The 19,102-nt window shown below is 36.4% G+C and overlaps 1 protein-coding gene across 2 annotated transcripts; it reads right to left on the reverse strand.

Annotated features, from left to right (window-relative positions):
- Positions 1-3,250: 3,250 nt before the first annotated feature.
- On the reverse strand, positions 3,251-18,389 carry LOC148955845 (uncharacterized). Of its 2 annotated transcripts, none has more exons than XM_089108379.1 (3): positions 18,333-18,389; positions 10,315-10,433; positions 3,251-3,641 (listed from the first exon to the last, which is right to left on the reverse strand). In XM_089108379.1, exons 2-3 carry the CDS (start codon positions 10,426-10,428, stop codon positions 3,306-3,308), a joined length of 450 nt encoding a protein of 149 aa, XP_088964505.1. In that variant the 5' UTR covers positions 10,429-10,433; positions 18,333-18,389; the 3' UTR covers positions 3,251-3,305. The 2 variants fall into 2 exon arrangements, with proteins under 2 accessions (XP_088964505.1, XP_088964504.1); XM_089108378.1 differs by lacking the exon at positions 18,333-18,389 and adding an exon at positions 18,142-18,204.
- Between the last annotated feature and the right edge of the window lie 713 nt (positions 18,390-19,102).

The raw sequence follows: 19,102 nt of genomic DNA on the forward strand, positions 1-19,102 counted from the left end.
AATGGGCTGCATGCCATCCTGGCCCCCAGTTCATGGAAATCCTTTTGTCTTTTAATAGAATTAATGTTATTTAAGTCATTTAGATAATAAGACAAAATTGCAATTATTACCGAAATACTTCGATGGAAGTGTGGTTGATTTTACATTGTTAGATGACGCTGATCATAATTTCTTCTTAGCATTCGAAGGTATTAACTGCGATGAAAATTACACGGAATGCGCTAGAAGGTGTTAACAGAAATGCCAGAGCTGCATTCTTACTTGATGCTAGAAAGCAACATGTTGCCGCCGTTAAGCATCTTGCTGCAAAAATTCCGTCTGTTTCCAAAGATGATGTACCGTTTCATATGAAGTTTCTCGCTCCTGCCTGCTAGAAAAAACGTCTTTACTGTTGAAGAGATTGTGACTGTTGCACGACCGTTGCCCATTTGCATTGACATAGGAAGGTTGAGAGATGAATGGACTCTGATGCGATTGGTGGAAGAACCTCGAGACCTTTGTGACAAGCGCATTGATACTTACTAGCTTCACCTCCTTACATGTAACAGGGATAAAAGCTACCCAAATTTGACGAATGTTATATGGCTAGTCTCATCGTTCCACATGGATGTGCCAGTATAGACAGGGATTTTTCTGAGTACAAATAATGCGCTTGATCAAACGCTGAAGTTAGAGGGAATCTTCAATACTAAGTTGACCATTAAAGATGCCCTAAAACCATACTACGGAAAAGTAGAACTGTACCCTATCTCCTACGCTGAGTCTGAGAGAATGACTTATGAGAGGTACCTGGAAAGCTTAGCAGCTAGAAAAGCCGAAGAAGAAAAAGAAGAGCGCCTGGCGTTGACAAAGAGGTTTAAGGAAGATAATGAATCCATAAATGCTTTGGAAAAGAAATTGGAGGAAAGGAAAACAGAGTTTTAGGCTCATCGAAAAATTTTCTATTCTTATTGAAGAAGCTAATGGAAAGCAGGATAGTACCATCAAATCTAACGACTTGATGGGGTACAATTTGCTGAAGACAGTTACCAAAAGGAAACTGAACCTTATCTCAGACGCGAAAAAAAGGGAACTTAAGAATTACTGCTACGCCTATTGTCTTTAGTGCTCGTTTTATGTTTTTTGGTGTGTGAACCATTGTATTTGAAATATGTACAAGTTAAATAAATACTGCATAACTTTTAATGGCGACTTTGTCCAGATGTAATGTTTACATGCTTTAGTTGGCTGCTAATGACTGGTGAGTATTATAATTGAATGAGTTGTGGCTTCGATCTCCTTTAACCAAAGGAAAAGATCTGCTGAATCATGGCTCTACTTTAAAGCGTGCATATAGACTTTCTGATTATTCTTTTACCAAATCACCCATACTCGAATTTATATTATCAACGCGTCATTCACGTAACACTAGCACATCCATTTCCCAGCAATCCGCCACTAAATCACTACGTTAAGACTCGGAACATCACTCACATGATTTGATGCCCCGGAAACAAGCAAGAGCTATTGAGAATACATGCGCAAGAAAAAACAAAAAATCATTTGAATGTTGTCAAAAATTCATTGAAACGCCAAAACTGCCAAAGCAGTCCTTGGGATAATTTTTTATAATGTTGAAACAAAGTTTGTTTTCGGTTGCAGAATACTAAGTTAGTGTTATTCTGTTTATAAGACTCGGTGGAGGAAAATTCCAATATTCAACGCGGGGATTTGAAATCGTGAAACGGGAAAGTGAATGACGGGAAAAGAACTATAGGTTATCTACTTTAAAAATGCCTGATACTGTATCTAATGCAGGTAACACCAAACTTAAGTTTTTCAGTAGCGTAAAGACTTGACCACTATTCGACTGCTCGAGCAGCTGCTATGGTAAAAAGAATACAGTCTATTAGACTGTTAGGACAGCAGCGACAAGGCAGTTTTAATGAGCTGCTTTACTAAACAAGTTACCTACTATTCACACAGAGCAGATCTGCGAAAAACCGCTGCGGATTGCGTTTTGTGGAGGACCGCATGCGTTGAAAAAATCTAATGCTAACGGATTGTGGAAGAAAAGTTATGGAGGCATTTAAAAGGCAAATTTCAGCTTTTAAATTTCATCGAATATTAAGTATAAAAGATCCTATTTAATTCAGAAGCCTCGGTAGGAAATCTCGAAAGAGGCGAAATTTCCCGATAGGATGTGATGAACAGTATACTAGACTGCTTTAACAGCAAGCTATCCACCAAAGTATGACCAAAGCTCACAAATCACTAAAAGGAATGGGGGAGATATCTGTTTTACTATTTTGTGTTCCCACCTTTTTTTTGACAAATGCAAATGTCGATTTGGTAATTTTAGTCTAATAGGCTATGTGAATCTAGACTGAAGTGTTGCTGGGCCACAGTCATGGGGAAGATGCAATATCCTTTGTCAGAGATCATGCAGAGCAAATTTGTTTAAAAAATTGAATTTATTGACTCAGAGGCAGAAAAAGTGACCAACTGCAAAGATCCTGGTAAATTTGAAATATAGGAACATAATGACGTAGCTAAGAAACGCAACTTATGATGTCAACAGAGTATGCGGTTTCACCGCTGCGGCTATGCAGTGCGGAAAACGCACCGCATTACGTTTTCCGCAGCGCACCTGTCTGTGTGAACAGTAGGTTAGTCGGTAAAGCGGTGTTTTAGCTTTTTCCTTGAGCTTCCAAGGATTGTTGACTTGTGGTTTTTTTCATGCTAACCGGAGTGTCACAACAGGTAAAGTTCTTTGGTTTACTAACCTGGTTACTGAAATGCCGTCCCGAAGTCTTTCGGCCTTAACAAGGCCCCTTATTTTGGACGTTGCTGACTGTACAACCCCTGGATATAGACTTGACAATTTTTCTATCGATTTGCTCCAGGGTGATTGTGCAAGAAACAATGCGCTGTGATAGCTTGCCGGAGAAATGACCTGAAAACAGACAGTGCTCACCCTCCCATGAGGTTTGGTAGACTTGAAAACTTGCGAAATAGAACTCCAATAAGATCAATAGACATTCCTGTCAGGTTACCCCCCCCCCCCCCGTCTACAAACGGTCCTCTCAATAACTCTTCGTTTTGTCAAGATAGGATGGGGTTCGGGTCTTAAGCTCGTTGCAATTTTACGAGGAACAGAATAATTAGAAACTCTATGAATTTTGGAAGAATATAAAGATTCTTGGTTATTCCAAGGATGTGACAACGTAATTCTCGACTAATTCAAACCTTACATTAGTTAAAATAGGCGGTCATTGGAAAACTGTAACTAAATAGTAAATATACTAAAAAACAAACACATAATGTCAAGGTTTCTTCTTGCTGGCATCCTCACCTTTGGGTTGGACAATTAAATCGCTTCTACTCTTACTCTTTACCATGTCGATAAGATCCACATCTGAACCACTCTCTACAAACTTAATGACTTCTTCTTGTAATTTTATACATTTTTCTTCAATTTCATTTCTGAAAGCATCCTTTGTTTTTTGAAAGTTACTTTTTAACAAAAACTTCTCAATTAGAATTAGCACTAATTGAAAATCCTTTGATGTGCTATCCACATCTGTGTCGTTTTGAGCTTGGTCATCTGGAGCAGGTTGTGGCTTTGATACATACTGTGCCACCACATCAAGTAAATCTCCCTGAAAGACAAACAATTTTATTGGAAGAAAGATAATTTTGCTTCAAGAATAAACGAGAGAACTGAGAATATTTTAAGTAACAGCGAATGAAGGCTACAAGCACCAGTGACGGTGCATCGTTATGCAGCAGAGCCATCTGTTGGCCTATTAAACCATAGACGTTTCTAAAACTTGCTTAAAAACAAGGAAATTTGTTCCAACAATTCCCCTAGACCTTAAAACTATCTCATTGTTTCCTTAAGTCTGCGAATTTTCATACTCAAAGCACGTTTGCTCCACTCTGAAGAGGGGAGGGGAGCTAAAGTAAATCTAGAGACTTCTAAGCTAAAAAAAAAGTAATATTCTTGCAATAAAAGTGAGAAAGGCAACCGAAGATATTTCCAAATGCCAGCGAACGAGGACCACTGATTACATGTACCGGTGGATTACAGCGTTGTTCAGCAGAGCCGGCAGTTTAACCTATTAACCATTGACATTTCTAAACTTACTTAAATTCTCATATAAAAGCATTACTTCCCAAAAGGTTCCGACTGAAGGGAAGGGGGGTAGGTGGGAGGGTAAAGTGAATCTAAAGACAAAGATTTCCAAGGCGGCGCAAAATATTTTTGCAATAAAATAAAAAAGAGAATAGAGGATATTTAAAGTGCCAGTGAAGGAGAGTTATTAATTACTATCATCACTGACAGTGCAGTATTGCTCAGTTGGCACCATTAAACCCCAAAAATATCCAAAATTTCCTGAAAACGGGAAATTTTGGATATTGGGCATTAAGTAGGTTGTCCTACAGTTGCCCTCCGTCCTCCAAAGAGCTATCTCATCGTTTCCTAAGTCTGTGGATTTTTGCACGTAAAAATCAAGTAGTCTTCCCCAATAGGTTACCGACCCTGAAGGGGTGGGGGGGGGGATTTGAAAGAAAGTCTTTTAAGGGGAAGTACATTTTCCAGGCTTTAACCCTTGCCCAAGAGATCCCACTTTGCAATAAATCATGTTTGGGATTGCATGGTAACTATTAAGTATTTTGACATGGCACGGTACTTTGACCACCAAGCACTTATTACTAAATTCTCGTAGAAACATGTGAGTTGGTAAATCAAAATTCGAAACGAAATCCTCAAAATTCACTTTAATATTCGTGCTCCAATTTTTTTAGTTTCTTGCTCAAAATCAAAGAACAATTTTCTCCCGAAACATTTTATTTTGCTCGAGAAATTCACCAGTCGTTGACAGCCACTTAAAATTTTGCAAACTAATTTTTTTTAATAGTTTTGACGTCAAAGCCCTTGATTGACTCTAACTTTATAAAGGTACAGGGAAATTCCCTATATAAAAGGATTTGAAAAAAAAGAAAAAAGTTGCTACTGAATAATACGGTTTTTGGAGGCCTTGTTAGACATGTGTTGAATGACAATTTAAGCCCATTACATATTGTCGGTCATAAAAATCTATCGTGTATCAACCTGATCAAGTTCACTATTTATATTTCTTTGGTTTTGGTGTCAAAGTACTTGATAGAGCATTTAATTTATATAGTCACAAGGATATTCCCAGTAGGATATAACCCATAGGCAATTAGAATCACCTGCGGAATCAGTTACGTCAGTTTATTCGAAGGATCTTAGAGAGTTAACTTCGCTAGTCAAGCCAGTAGGTTTGCTTCCTAACGACACCATTTTCATTAATTTTACTATCCAGAGACTTGAAAAACTAGCCTAGGCGTGTACCAATCTACACACCTGTGCAGTGCTGTGTAGATCTTCTGTAACTCAAAGGAAAAAAATCCTTTCTATTGAAATTCATAGATCAACAGCTTATACTCCTCACAATTTCTATCCAGGGCTACTACTTTTAGCCAACGGTGACGACGAATATCTTCCTCTATAAGAAACACTGATTTTCTTCTTAGAATCTATGTCTGGTTATATCAAACTTCGGGCCAATCGTTCAAAACACTGGGAAAAAAGGCGGCTCTTACTTTTTTTTTTTAATACCTCTGCCTTTTTCTAAATCTTCATTATTCCGTCCAAAACAAAAATACAAAAAAATTGTAGTACAAAAGTGCCACAATTTGGTCATGTATGGAAAAAAGTGCTACATTCAATGTAGCACTTGCTATAATGCTACACATGATGAAATAGTGCTACATTTAACATTTGTCTACAGGTGACAACCTTGTTGCCACGTCTCAGCTTCGTAAAGTAGCACGGTAATGGCTAAAACGTTGTAAATACACATTTTAGTATGGTGGCTTGTAAACACAATTTAGACTCCCAACAACTGCTGACGTTTTGGCTAATTGATATGTAAGATATTTTGAGATAGAACCATCCCTCCACAATGTTGATCCCAAGCAAGTGAAGTATTCAACCACATCTTTTGGGTTGCTCCCAATGCTAGCGTCCTTTACAGTAGAGAGTGATGTGATTGGCTTGATGGGAATAACTTTGGTTTCCTGCCAGTTAATCCATAGACCAACTTTTGAGGCTTCTTCTGAAAGCACATGGAATGCTTCGGTGATTTTTTCAATAGTGTCCGCGACTAACACTATATCGTCATTGAAGTCGGCATCAGTAAGTACATTGTACCATACAACCTGATATTATATTTAGGCATCGAGAGGGGGGCTAGGATGCAGTTAAACTGAAAGCTGCTCTCAAAATTCAATGAATAGAAGTGTTCTGAATCAAATCAAGGATGAATTCTTTTATGCATGTCCTCTTTGAACTAAACCCTCTTTGATCCCTTTTTAAGTTTTTTGCGTGTCCTCTCTCGAACTAAACACTAATATTACTACTACAACAACTTACTGCCAAGAAATCTACAAATGTTCCTCTCCATTCCGATCTATCCAAAGCATCCTTCTTTACACCCTCCATGGAAGTTCCCATTTCCCTTAAATGTTTACTTACGACATACTCCCACCCCAACCGCGGAAGAACTACTTTTCATTCGGCCGAAGAGGACAATCTTTCTCTCATTATCTGTATTTGTCCTTTCTCTCATTATAGCCCTAGAAAGCTGGACTGAACCACACTTTTTGTACAATCTACTGTTTGAGATACGGTCAGTCAGTCGGGTACCCAAAACAACCCGAAAGTAATTTCTCAGGAAACATCTGCCAAATCTTCCTCTGTTTTTTTTTTTTGGAGCGCCTATGCTTAAGAACCACACTTGACCACTGTCATTACTGTAGCTTACAGTATTTTAAGCTTGGTTCACAAACTTATCTTCCTATTCTTCCAAACTTTTTTAAACTGTGAAAAAAACACCCCGGGTCTTGGCTATTCTGCTTTGAACATCTTCACTGCACCCACCGTCTTTATTGATTATACTGCTTAGGTAAGTGAAGCCTGATACTCGATCGATCTTCTTGTAATCTAAAGTAGCTTATTTCTAACCTCATAACCACCATATCTAAGAAACTCATTTACCACACTATCAGTAACTCTGGCCTTATTATTTTTAAATTCTTTTAGTACTATAACTAATTCTTCCTCACAAAAGAAATCTCCCTTCACATCCAAAAGTCACAAACTTTTTTATTCTTCTTTATATCTTTTCTAATGCTCTATCACGGTGTAGCATATTTTCAAAATGTTCCAAGCCATCTCTCTTTAACTCTTTCCTTATTACTAATCGTAGCCCCGTTCCTATCTTTCACTGGGACAAGTCCATATGGACTATTTCCTCTCAATTTATTAATATGTCAGTACAATATTTTACTGTTATGACGCCTGGCTGCAAATTCCAGATCTTCGGCAATTTTATCCATGGCCTCCACTTCCCACCTTCTTAATTCATATTCTAATACTTTCTCCAGTTCCTCTTCATTCCTCTTATTTTCAAATGATCTACCACTCGAGTAATTCTTGTATAAGCCCCTCCACATATCTATTAAACATAAAGCATTTTCACTAATATTCCTAGCTGCGTACCTAAATTTCCCTAAGGCACCATCAGCAACTTCACAAACTATTTTCCCAAAATTATCCCGTCCATCTTCTACATTGTCAAATTTTAAACTCTCCAGTTTGTTATGCAAATGTTCCTGGTAAGTTTCCCTGGTAAGTTTAGAAGTTTCCCTCGAATTCTCATCCTGAAGTGCACTACCACCATATCTTTCCGGAAGGTAGTTACCCTTCCGAACTTTTAGCTTTAAATTAACACTAGACACTACTAGATGGTGATCTTTACTTTTAACATCAATAACAGCACTTATATTGCATAAGATACAATATTGTATCTTATATTGTAATACTTATATATAAGTATCATAAGATACTTATATTGTATCTTATATCTTAGTATCTTATATTGATCCTGCCAATCTTTGGTTTACGTGTTGGGCGATATCTTAATTAAACGATATATCGATATATCGATATTTTTGCTTTCGATATTCGATGTATTGATTTCTATGTTTCTGATCAATTTTTTGCTCAGATTAACTTTAGGGTTTGTCAAAATTCAATAACAAAATTTGAAAATAAAGAGTATTTTGCACATTTCAATTTAAGTTTGAATTGCACATTATTTAAATTTTTAATAAAATAGAAAACTTCAATTAAATGAGATAATATTACAAAAACCCTGATTTAGAATTACTCTGGCTCCGGATAAAGAAAAATAAGCTACTCGCTATTTTTGGCTATTCAAATCAGCAACATGTCAATATTTTCCCCTGAGGATTGGTCCAGCCTTTCAGTGATTAAATAAAAAAATAACCTGAAAGTGAGGAGCAACGTTAAAATTTAAAAGAACAGAAACTTTTTCGTATATAAAGGGAATAATCCCTCCTCCATACCTCGCTCTTCACGCCAAAGTTTCTTTTTGTATTTTAAAAATCTCCTGACTAATTAAACGGCTCTTGTGTTTCAAGAGATGTTCTTAAATAATTGGGACAAAAAGTTAAAATTAGCATAAAGAGCAACGTACTGAGGAGGGAGATCCACCCTCATACGCGGGGTAATTTCAGTTCATTTTAATGTTACTCCTTACTTTTAGTTAAAAAAATCAGTTTTTTTTAATTTAATTTCTGATCGTTTTTCAAATAATGCTGGAAGATCCACCTGTTCTTTCTAGAGAAAGTCTACCCTAAAAAATTTTTCCTTTGAAAGTAGCTCCCGCGTAAGATCCCCCTTCCCCCAGACAATTCCATCCCTGCTGAAAATTCCCCATAAAAAAACTTCTTGCAGCAATTCCGCTGGAAAATTGTTTTTAACCTACTTTCATTTGAAAAAAAGATTTATTTTTCTTTCAATTTTTAATGGTTTTTAAATTACGCCAGAAATCCTCCCTCCGTGAAAAATTTTTCCTGGAAATTCTCCCCTCCCAATGTCTCAATTGAAGGTTTCTCCCGCGTAAAATTCCCCCATGGAGAATTTTTCCTGCGAAAAATTACCACCCCCACTAAAATATCCCCCAGACAAATTTGAAAATTTTACCTGGGCTATTTCCTCGGAATATCTTCAAATATAAAATTGAAATGGCAAAGAGAAAGTAGGTCAAATAAAATGAATTTCGTATATGAATTCTGGTAAATTCCCCCGTGTATAGTTTCCCTTTTAAACTTTATCCATGGAAACTTCCCTCTTCACGGAAAATTCTCTTCTAGAAAATCCCCGCGCAGAAAATTCTCCCACAGAAAAATCACCCACCCCCAAAATGTCTGTTTACTTCCTAATAACAAATACTATACGTAAAAACTGGACAAATTTCAAACTTACAACCCTTGGTACTTGTCAAGAATCCAGAAACACGCGAAAAGTGAGGTCACTTCACAGAAGTAAGGGTCAATCACTTTTGACCCTTAAAAAGGGCGCTATAACTCTCTATTTCCAATCGAATGATCCCCCTTTGAAGTTTATACGACGGCCCCTTCCATATGAAGTGCCTCTGGGAAAAAAAAAATAAAATAAAACATTGGAGCCGTATGGTCTTTACTATAGGCAACGCTATTTCGTTGCCTCTGATGAAGGATAAGCTCGTTGGTTATATGAGCCGCGTTTGAATTAACATTACAAAGTCGGCACACTGTGACTTCATGTCAACATTTCACTATTTAGAATATGATTTGGGCCTTTTTATATCAGCTTGACACAGCAAATCGAACATATTTTCGTGGCAGTAATTTCAAATATAGTTTAGTTCACTTTTATTTAAAACCAAAAAACATTTTAATTAAAACCAATGGAAATTACTATGGAAGTAATTTCCATAGTACTCTTTAATATTGAATTAACCAACTGCCCTCTTTTACTGAGCTAATTGATCGACTCTAATGCTCCTGGTCATTCATGAACACAAACAAGTCATCATAAAAATGTCATTGATTCAGCTTACATTTTGGATTTGCCAGTTGGATTTATAATTCCTATATCGACATGAAAACAACAGACCCCTTTTTCTGTGGAACACTTTACAAATCGAACGCCCGCCGTGTCGACACAGTATCAAATAAAACGCTACAATTCCTTATCATGTCGACAGGGATGCTAATTCAAACTCAACTCTGTATAAAATACATTTTGTCTGTGCGGAGAACTTCAGTATATTGCTAAAAACAAGAAACTGAGCGTTCTGGCACCGACGAGATGGTACTGGTGAAAAGTTAACATTCCAGTAACAGGTAATTTACCATACACACTTAAACTGAAAAACGAAACAGCTTGTTCACCTTAATTCTTTCCCAATTTCCGTCTTCTCTCATTAGGTTTTTTAGATGTAGGAAAAGGTCCCGGTCAGCATTTCCGTTACTACTAATTTTACTATCTTCAGGTTCACAGGCCATTGTACCTGAAAAATGAAATCGACTTATCGGGAAGCTCTCCTAAAACTACGTTGTAGCTCAAATTGACATAATACATAAAAAATAAAATAAAAATAGAAATACATGAGCATTTTACATTAAACTATATATGAAGGAAAATTATAATAAATAAAGGTTTGTGTCTACCAAAAAAGACATAATTATACTAAAAAAAAATCGTTGACTTCTCAATAAACAATAATCTGTAGCTAAAATTTGGTGACTTTCAAATACAACAATAATTCATGAATTCAAGTTTTTATCAAACATTTCGTGTTAACCAACTATAAGTAAGGAGCAACTCGACTCAATAGTAACCGAAAATCTAAAAAACTTAATTTCGATATCAATATATACATCAAGAGAATCGACTGGTTATGTTGATTCCAAATATATAAGATTCATCAAGTTTAGTGATCAAACAGTTCGTGGTAACGAACTGTAAGTAAGGAGCGACCTGGCTCAATGGTAACCGAAACTCTAAAAAACGGGATTTTGATACCAATAGATACATCAAAAGAATCAGATTTTAATTCTGATTTCAAATATATAAGTTTCATTAAGTTTAGTCTTACCCATCAAAAGTTACGCAACCTGAGAAACTTTGGGTCGTTTTTGAAAAAGGGGGAAATATCTTCTAAAAGTCATGGAATCTTAATGATAATCAAACCAACAGATTCAGCATGTCAGAGAATCCTACTGTAGAAGTTTCAAACTCATATATGCAAAAATGTGGAATTTTCCATTTTTTGCCAGAAGAAAGATCACGGATGCGTGTTTATTTGTTTGGTGTTTTTTTTCCAGGGGTTATCGTATCGAGCCAGGGGTGCTAGAATATCGCGGGAAGCCTTGATCAAATAGAAATTAAAATTTTTAGTGTTCTGTTTAAGTGACAAAAAAAATAAGGGGCAATATTGCCTCCTTCAAGACTCATTTTTTCCCCAAAGTCGACCCGATCAAAATTTTGAGATAGCCATTTTGTTCAGCATGGTCGAAAATATGATAAAAATGTCTTTTAGGATGACTTGATCCCCCAAAGTCCCCAGGGGGAGGGCTTAAATTTATGAAATTTACTCAATTTTAAAATTTAGTATTGTTTTTTGGTATTTATACTTTCTTTTTAAGAGGATTTTTTGGGGGGTTGGGGGGTGCTGGTGTGGGTCGGGGGCTAGATGGAAGGATCTTTCCATGAAGGAAGTGTTCATGGGGGAAGGGACATTGCTATGAAGGGGGCGCCGGATTTCCCAGCATTATTAAAGAAAAAGATCAGGAATTAAATAAAAAAAAACAAGTTTTTCAACTGATCAACTGATTGTGATTAAGAGGTCATTTTTAAAGAACTGGAAAAAAATTCGAACTATAGTTTAAAGAGCAGGGTATTGACTAGGGGCGAACCCCCTAATATACGTGTTAAAAATTTATGAATATAGAAGTTCGTTACGTAAGTTAATTCTAAGTTACGTATATTTATTACTAATAAAAACGTTCGTAAATAAAATTAAACAAGTTTCGAGAAAGCCATTTAACCAAATATAATATGCAAATTTTGTTTTAATTATTCATGTACGGTGAGCCAAAATCAAAACCTGCATTAATTCAAAAACGTTCAAAAATTAAATAAAAAAAATAAGTTTTTTTAACTGAAAGTAAGGAATGACGTTAAAACTTAAAACTAAAATAAATTATTCCTTTTATGATTGGGGCTGTCCCCTCCTCAACGCCTCGCTCTTTACTATAAAGTTTGAATTTATAAAAGATCTATTTTTTTAAAAAATAAAAAAACTTTAGCTTAAAGAGCGAGGCGTTGAGGAGGGGACAGCCCCCTTCATATACGGAATAATTTATGTTCGTTTTAAGTTTTAACGTCGTTCCTTACTTTCAGTTAAAAAAACTTGTTTTTTTTATTTAATACCCATCAGAAGCTACGAGCCTCAGATTATTTGCCTGATTTTTGAAAAAGAAGGAAACCCCCCTAAAAGTTACAGAATCTTAATAAAAATCAAAATATCTGATTCAGCAGATCATAGAAGCCTACTGTAGAAGTTTCAAGCTCCTATATCCAAAAATGTGGAATTTTGTATTTTTTGCCAGAAGAAAGATCACAAATAAGTGTTGTTGTTTTTTTTATTCTATTTTTTTCTTCTAGGGGTGATCGTGTCAACCTGATGGTCCTAGAAGATCGGCAGAGGGTGCATTAGAACGGTAGCTAAAAGGCCTAGTGCCGTTTTTAAGTGCCAAAAATATTGGAGGGTAATTAGCCCACCGTCCTCCCATACCCCTTTGTTCACAAAAGTCGACTTACCAAAATTTTGAGATAGCCATTTTTTCAGCATAGTTGAAAAATCCAATAACTATACCTTTAGGGGTAACACGAACCCCCACAGACCGTGGGAAAAGGGATGCAAGTTATGAAATTTGCCCATTGTTTGTGCACAGTATTTGTTAATGGGAAGTATACATACATTTTCTTGGGGGGGGGATTTTGTGCCTGGGGTGGGGGGTTTCCATGGAGATAATTTTCCGTGGGGAGGGAAATTTCCGGGGGTGAACTTTCCAGTGGCGATTTTACATAGGCAGTTGGATTTCCGGGAAAAAAATTCCACGTAAGGGGTGACCAAAAACCGATTAGAATTTAAAGTTCTTTTCAAATGAAAAAATGCTAAAGAGAATTTTTCAGGCTGAATAGTTTGCAATAAATTTTACGGGGGGAAGAGGGATTTTCAGCAAGGATGTAATTGTCCGGAGGGAATTTTACGACGGTGGGGATGTACTTTACGGGGTAGGAACTTTCCACGGAGGAGTTTCCTGTGACGATAGGAAATTTTGCATGGAGGATGGGGCAGTTTTACCGGAATTATTTGAAAAACAATCAGAAATTACAACTAAAAAACAATTTTTTTCAACTGAGAGTAAGGAGCAAGATTAAAACTCAAACCGAGCAGAAATTATTCCTTATATGAAGGGGTTGCCCCCCCCCTTCGAAGCTTTTTACGCTAAAGTTTGATTGTTTGTCTCAATTTTTTTAAGAACGACTTTAGGAGTAAGATACTGAGGAGGGGATAACCCCTTCATATACGGATTAATTTCCGTTCGTTTTGAGTTTCAATGCTGCTCCTTACTTTCAGTTGACAAACAACTTTTTTTGTCATTCTACTGTACAAAGACCAAACATTATAAGAAAATTAGTAAATAAAGATTTATCTAAAAAATTCTAACAAAGAGAGCATTATAGTGAGAAGGAACTGGTCAACTCAGTTTTGTGAAGTTTCTTTATTTATCATAGCTTTATGTGAAGTTATTTTATTTACAATTCATTGCTATTAATGATATGATCAACCAAAGTCAAGAAAAAAAAATAACATAAGGCCAACATGATAACCATAAAATAGCCGAAGATGGCCAAGGATTGATAAGCTCATATTTCAAACAAAATAGTATAGTACCCCATGCAAGACACTGTTCCTGGGAATGAAAATTCAAATTAGCTGCACATAAAAAGAGAAAAAAAAAGCAAATGGCAGTATATTACCAATTAGGATTCATCAAAAGCAAACTACTAGCCTGGTTTTCAAACAATTCTACCCAGATAGCAACATTCTGGTTGTTCCACAAAGGGAAGCACGTAGGGATTTTTTATGGGGGAGGCCCACCAAAAAACTGATTTTATTTGATAATTTTATACCTGAATTAACAAAAAAAACAGAAGTTTTTTTGTTTTTTTTTTTGGGGGGGGGGAGGGGTTCAGCCCCCCATGCGTTTTCTCCAGACTTCATCATAGTCGAATTAACTCACTACAATCAATTTATGTTTTGGCAAACCCCATGCACTTTTCCTTCCATGTCACAAGCTTTCATGAATCTTGAGGTGGTGTTTTCCAGGTGTTTGAAGAATAACAGGCAAACGAATCAAGGCAGTTTACCTGCTTTTGTACTGTGACATTTTTTTATATTATTTGGTATTTATTCAGGTAATAAATTTTATCATGACTTTATGCAGTACTACTTTCACAGAACCAGGGGGTCAAACTTTGCTCGGTAAAAAGAAATATAGTTTTTTTTTTATTTCTTCCACAAAACAACCTTAACTTCATTTTGTTCTCTCTAGAAAGTAAAACTATTAGGGTATTAGAAATCCTGGTATTTGTGACGTCATTCATACAAAAAATGTCTTTCAAAATTAAACAAGGCACTAAATGAATTTTCCCAAAGCCGTGATTCATGTAGATAATCTTTTCACACCGGAAAACGAAACATGATCTTATTATGAACATTCTTATTAAACAACCAACAGTCACCACGGGAAGCTCAATCCTTTGGTATACAAATTACCATTAAGACTTACGTTTTTAGCTTGACAAAATATGAGCAAAAACCAAGACCAAACTGACTGCTGGTAGGGCACAATGCTGTATATACATAAAACTTTATTTGTTTATTAATTCCAAATTGCAGTAAGCTTTATCAAGCTTGGCACACTATTACTAGGGCATAAGAATGCCCTTGAGATTATTTACTCTACAACCTTTCTTTGATTAGTTGTTACACTTATATTTTCTTCCTACTCTGGTATAAATTCCGGGGAGGGGGGGCATGCCCCCCTGCCGGCGCCCATGGAGGCAACCTATAGTAGATAATTTAACTAGGAAGAAATTTTAAAGCCAAAAAACGCCTGCCAAAACAGACCAAACCCAGAAGAGTTATCCATTAATCAGAGTCCCATGCAAATGCAGTGTTGTTTACTAGGCTATAATTTGCTTGAGGGGTGCCACTCCTCAAGTGGGAATAGTTGACAGCAAGGCCCCAAGTCTTGCCGGTACCCAGACAGGGTTGAGACAGCCCTTGACAGAGGCTGTTGTACATAGATCTGGATCATATGCCCTGCTGCAGTTGTCCTCCTGTAGAGGATCATCCCATGATGGTTTTCTGCATCACCATGCAATTTAATTCATTGCTGGGAGAAGGTTTGTAACTTATGGGTTGTGTTCATATGTGGGTGGACCCTGGTGAGCATATTTTTTGGAAGACATTCTTTTGCCTGTATTTACAGCCCTCAGGCAAGGATACCCCAGTTTTCATTATTGACCCCCAGAGACTAGCTATTAAATGGGGATGTCTTTCTCTAAAAACTCATAATGAACTCATTTGTAAAGAAAGAAATTGTGCTTTGAAACTCCTCCTACTTACACTCATGGATTTCAACATTCAGGGCTCTCCATTTTCAGTCAGCACACAATTATGAAAAATATCAAGAGGACTGGGAGGGGAAAACAAATTTTCCTGAAGTCATGATGTAAATCAATAATTATTCTTTCACACCAGGAAATGGTAATATGCAAATTTTTAGAAAAAATATAGTGTTGTTTTCAAGTTGTTATGTGCTGATGCTTTCCAGTCATTTTAAATGAATGAATGGAGATTTGGTTCAGTTTCTAAACTTCTTACTGAGCAAAATGATCACTGACAAATTGTAAAAAAGGAAGATTTGAGACAGTTTCTAAGTAGCATCAATCCTAAAAAGAGTGAATCAGTCAGCAAACCTCAATGTCATCCATCATCCATCTGAATTACTGTGATCACTACTGGGAATTGAATCCATTTCAAAAAGTTTGTGGTTTGTAGAACTAAACAACTGCTATCTCCCTGAGCAAACAGGGTTTAGAAAGGGGCACTGTTCACGGGACAATATTGCTTGCCTTGAACCATCTAGGCCTAGTTAAAATCAGTTGTTCCAGAATTTTCCCTAGTGTTGTTACCATTGAAATTGTTCTATAAGATTTTATACTGTTTGAAGGTGGATTAGGTTTAAGGATGGGGTTTACTATGACTATTTTTCAAGAGCTTGGGATTTTATGATGGGTTTAAATATCATTGGAGCTTGTGTAATCCAATTTATGTATATGTTGTCATGCCCAGGAGTAGACTTCTGGTTATTAGGGCTAATTGCCAGCTCTACCTTTTCAGAAAGAAATGGTTTTTACAATTTATACATATACCATATTTCCTATCATCAATAGGTTTATTATAGCCACTGAGTCTTCTGGTATATTGGTGGACATTATATGCAACACTTTGGGAATCAATCCAGGAGCAAAACTTTTCCCATTCTATCTTTTTTGATTTTCAGCATATCCTTCCAAGCTTAGCTATTGCTTGTTTATACTGAAGATGTGTGATAGGAGAGAGGTGTTTCTAGAAAAGCTTTCCGGCTTTTTTTCTAGTTTGTTTTGCCAATTCATTGTCTTTGTCCTGCCCTGTCTTAGACAATTTCTTAAGATTCAAGCTTTTCCTTTTACTATATTTTGGAATAGCAATATCTGTAGGAGTAATCAAACATGATGATAATTTTAAAATTTTTCATTCATGTTCAATAGGCTATACATCTCTGAGTAATCATCAGATGCAAGTGTATCTTGGAAAGGTGACCAATTTGCTGTTTTGTTATTATACTTTGGTTTGGGATTTGTGGACACATATTGTGTGGTACTTATGGAAGTAAGAATGGCTATATGATCTGTTTGCAGTTTAGGGACCTTTGTCATAGGGTTAAAGACCTCTTTTTGTGAAAGACCACTATTCTTTGGCATTCTAGAAAAATAGCAATGGGTTTTTGGACCACCCCTTTTTACTACAACATGATACAATGTGAGGGAAGTAACAAGAACCCTGCCTTCTTGATCAAATTTTCACTCAAGATTTGTCAGCATAAATTGAAAAATGTGGTCTCTGTTTTGAAAACCAATTGAAAAGAAAATTATATTTAAATATTTGTGATTTATAGAATAAATATAAAGCAATAAAAGTTATATTTCTAGAATCAAAAGGAAATCAGCTTTCTGTTCATATATGAATAAAAGTGAAACACCAAAAGGATATAGCTTATACATCAAAATAAGATAATTGGTATTTCCAAAAAGAGGTCCCTGCAGGTAAGTCAATAAACCAATAGTTTCAAATGGTTGATCTGAAATAATCTGAATAATAACCATATTGATGCATAGCTTAGACTTTTAGCTATTCATTAATATACCCAGTCCTTCTCAAATCCTCTGTGGTAACAAGATGTGAGGGTTTTAGTTTTACATAATTTTGCTCAATTGGGTACTGTTTTTTTACCCTATGAATCATTGCACAAAGACATGTGGGACCAATAGGTAGGTTTTCTTTCTGGGTGAATTTCAAAACTTGTTGCCTTTCCTAAGTCTAAGGAAAATAACGATTCCTAGTCCTAAATCAGCTATAAATTGCAATTTTTTTCTTACTGACAAGGTCTTTTAGACATATATTTCTAAAATTTAGGTTAATGAGGGCTAAAATGAGCTAGCTAACCCTTCAAGGGGTCAAAAAATAATTGTACAAAGAAGCAATTATTGAATTATGCAAGAACATGAAAAGGGCATGATATATTCAACTTTCACCCTTTCTAAATTACATTGTAAACAGTAAATGGTACTATGTTTTATTCCCCTGGTTCTTTTGATGAGCCCTTGATCCAGAGCAGGCTTTTGGGGGTGGCAAGTGGAGCAACTACCCTGAGCTTCATGCCTGCCAGAGCCCTGCACATTGTTACTGCTCCTGCTGGTGGCTACATTATTAGGCCTAGGCCTATTGCTCCTGTTACATTATGAACATGATGTCAGGCCCTGTGCAGCTAAAGCTGCACCAGTAACCCAGGCTCTGCCCTGATCTATTTTCTCACCATAGCTTAGAGGTATTGCACAAACAAGCATTTTTGCAACAAAAACGAGAGCCTGAGAGGACCTTCCATCTTTTCTCATGATCCAAGAATATTTTCTTCCCTTTCCTTGAGATTGTTCAGTTCCTTAAAAAAAATCTAATCGAGGCAGCAAAATCTGTGAATATATCATGTTCATGTAGGTGTCCGCTTACCTGAGAAATTATATTTTTATCGTTCATGTGGTAGCATTTATTTCATTTCAAATACGTTGCTCGCTAGTCGCTACCAGTGTCGCCAGTTTCGAGTGGAAATCCGAAATTCTAGCAAATTAAAAAGAGCAGGCTTGAGTACGAAAAAAGAAACCGAAAAAAAACTAGGATTTCAGAGGCTATGTTACTATATGGGGCGCAAATTGTGTGCATTTTACCTTTCAGAAAGCTAAACCTTGAAATTTGTAAAATTCAGTCTTCGTTGACAGATACCAGACGGCACCAGATTCGGAAATCTGTACCCATAAAGTATTTTTCGACAGATTAAATGAGCTTTTGTGGTAAAAATTTCCTGTTCTCGTTCAGTGATGAACGTCAAATCTTCACATTTTTAAACAAAATACATCCGTTGCTTAGCAAGGATCACCTAAATTCACCGAGTATCCAATGAAGAGCACTGTCAACTCTTCCACTACTCATGCGTTATCATGGACCGAATCAGAAGTCAGCAACTACGCTGGCTTGGTCCAGAACCTTAAAATAATTTATAGTTCTTATATAAGAACCTGTCTTGAATATGCATGCCCTGTCTAGCACCTCGGGTTGACCAAAGACCAATCTTTCAAAATAAAAAGAATTCAAAAAGGAGCAATACAAATTTACTGAGGATGTCTTATACTACATACGATGAACGTTTAGCTAGACCTAAACTTACGATATTGGAATCACGACGTCACATCCTTTCCATGAACTTTGGTCAAAGTGCTTTAGTT

The sequence above is a fragment of the Artemia sp. Qi Xiang Cuo genome, chromosome 2 (genome assembly GCF_049724085.1).
Source record: "Artemia sp. Qi Xiang Cuo chromosome 2, ASM4972408v1, whole genome shotgun sequence".
NCBI classification, from domain to species: domain Eukaryota; kingdom Metazoa; phylum Arthropoda; class Branchiopoda; order Anostraca; family Artemiidae; genus Artemia; species Artemia sp. Qi Xiang Cuo.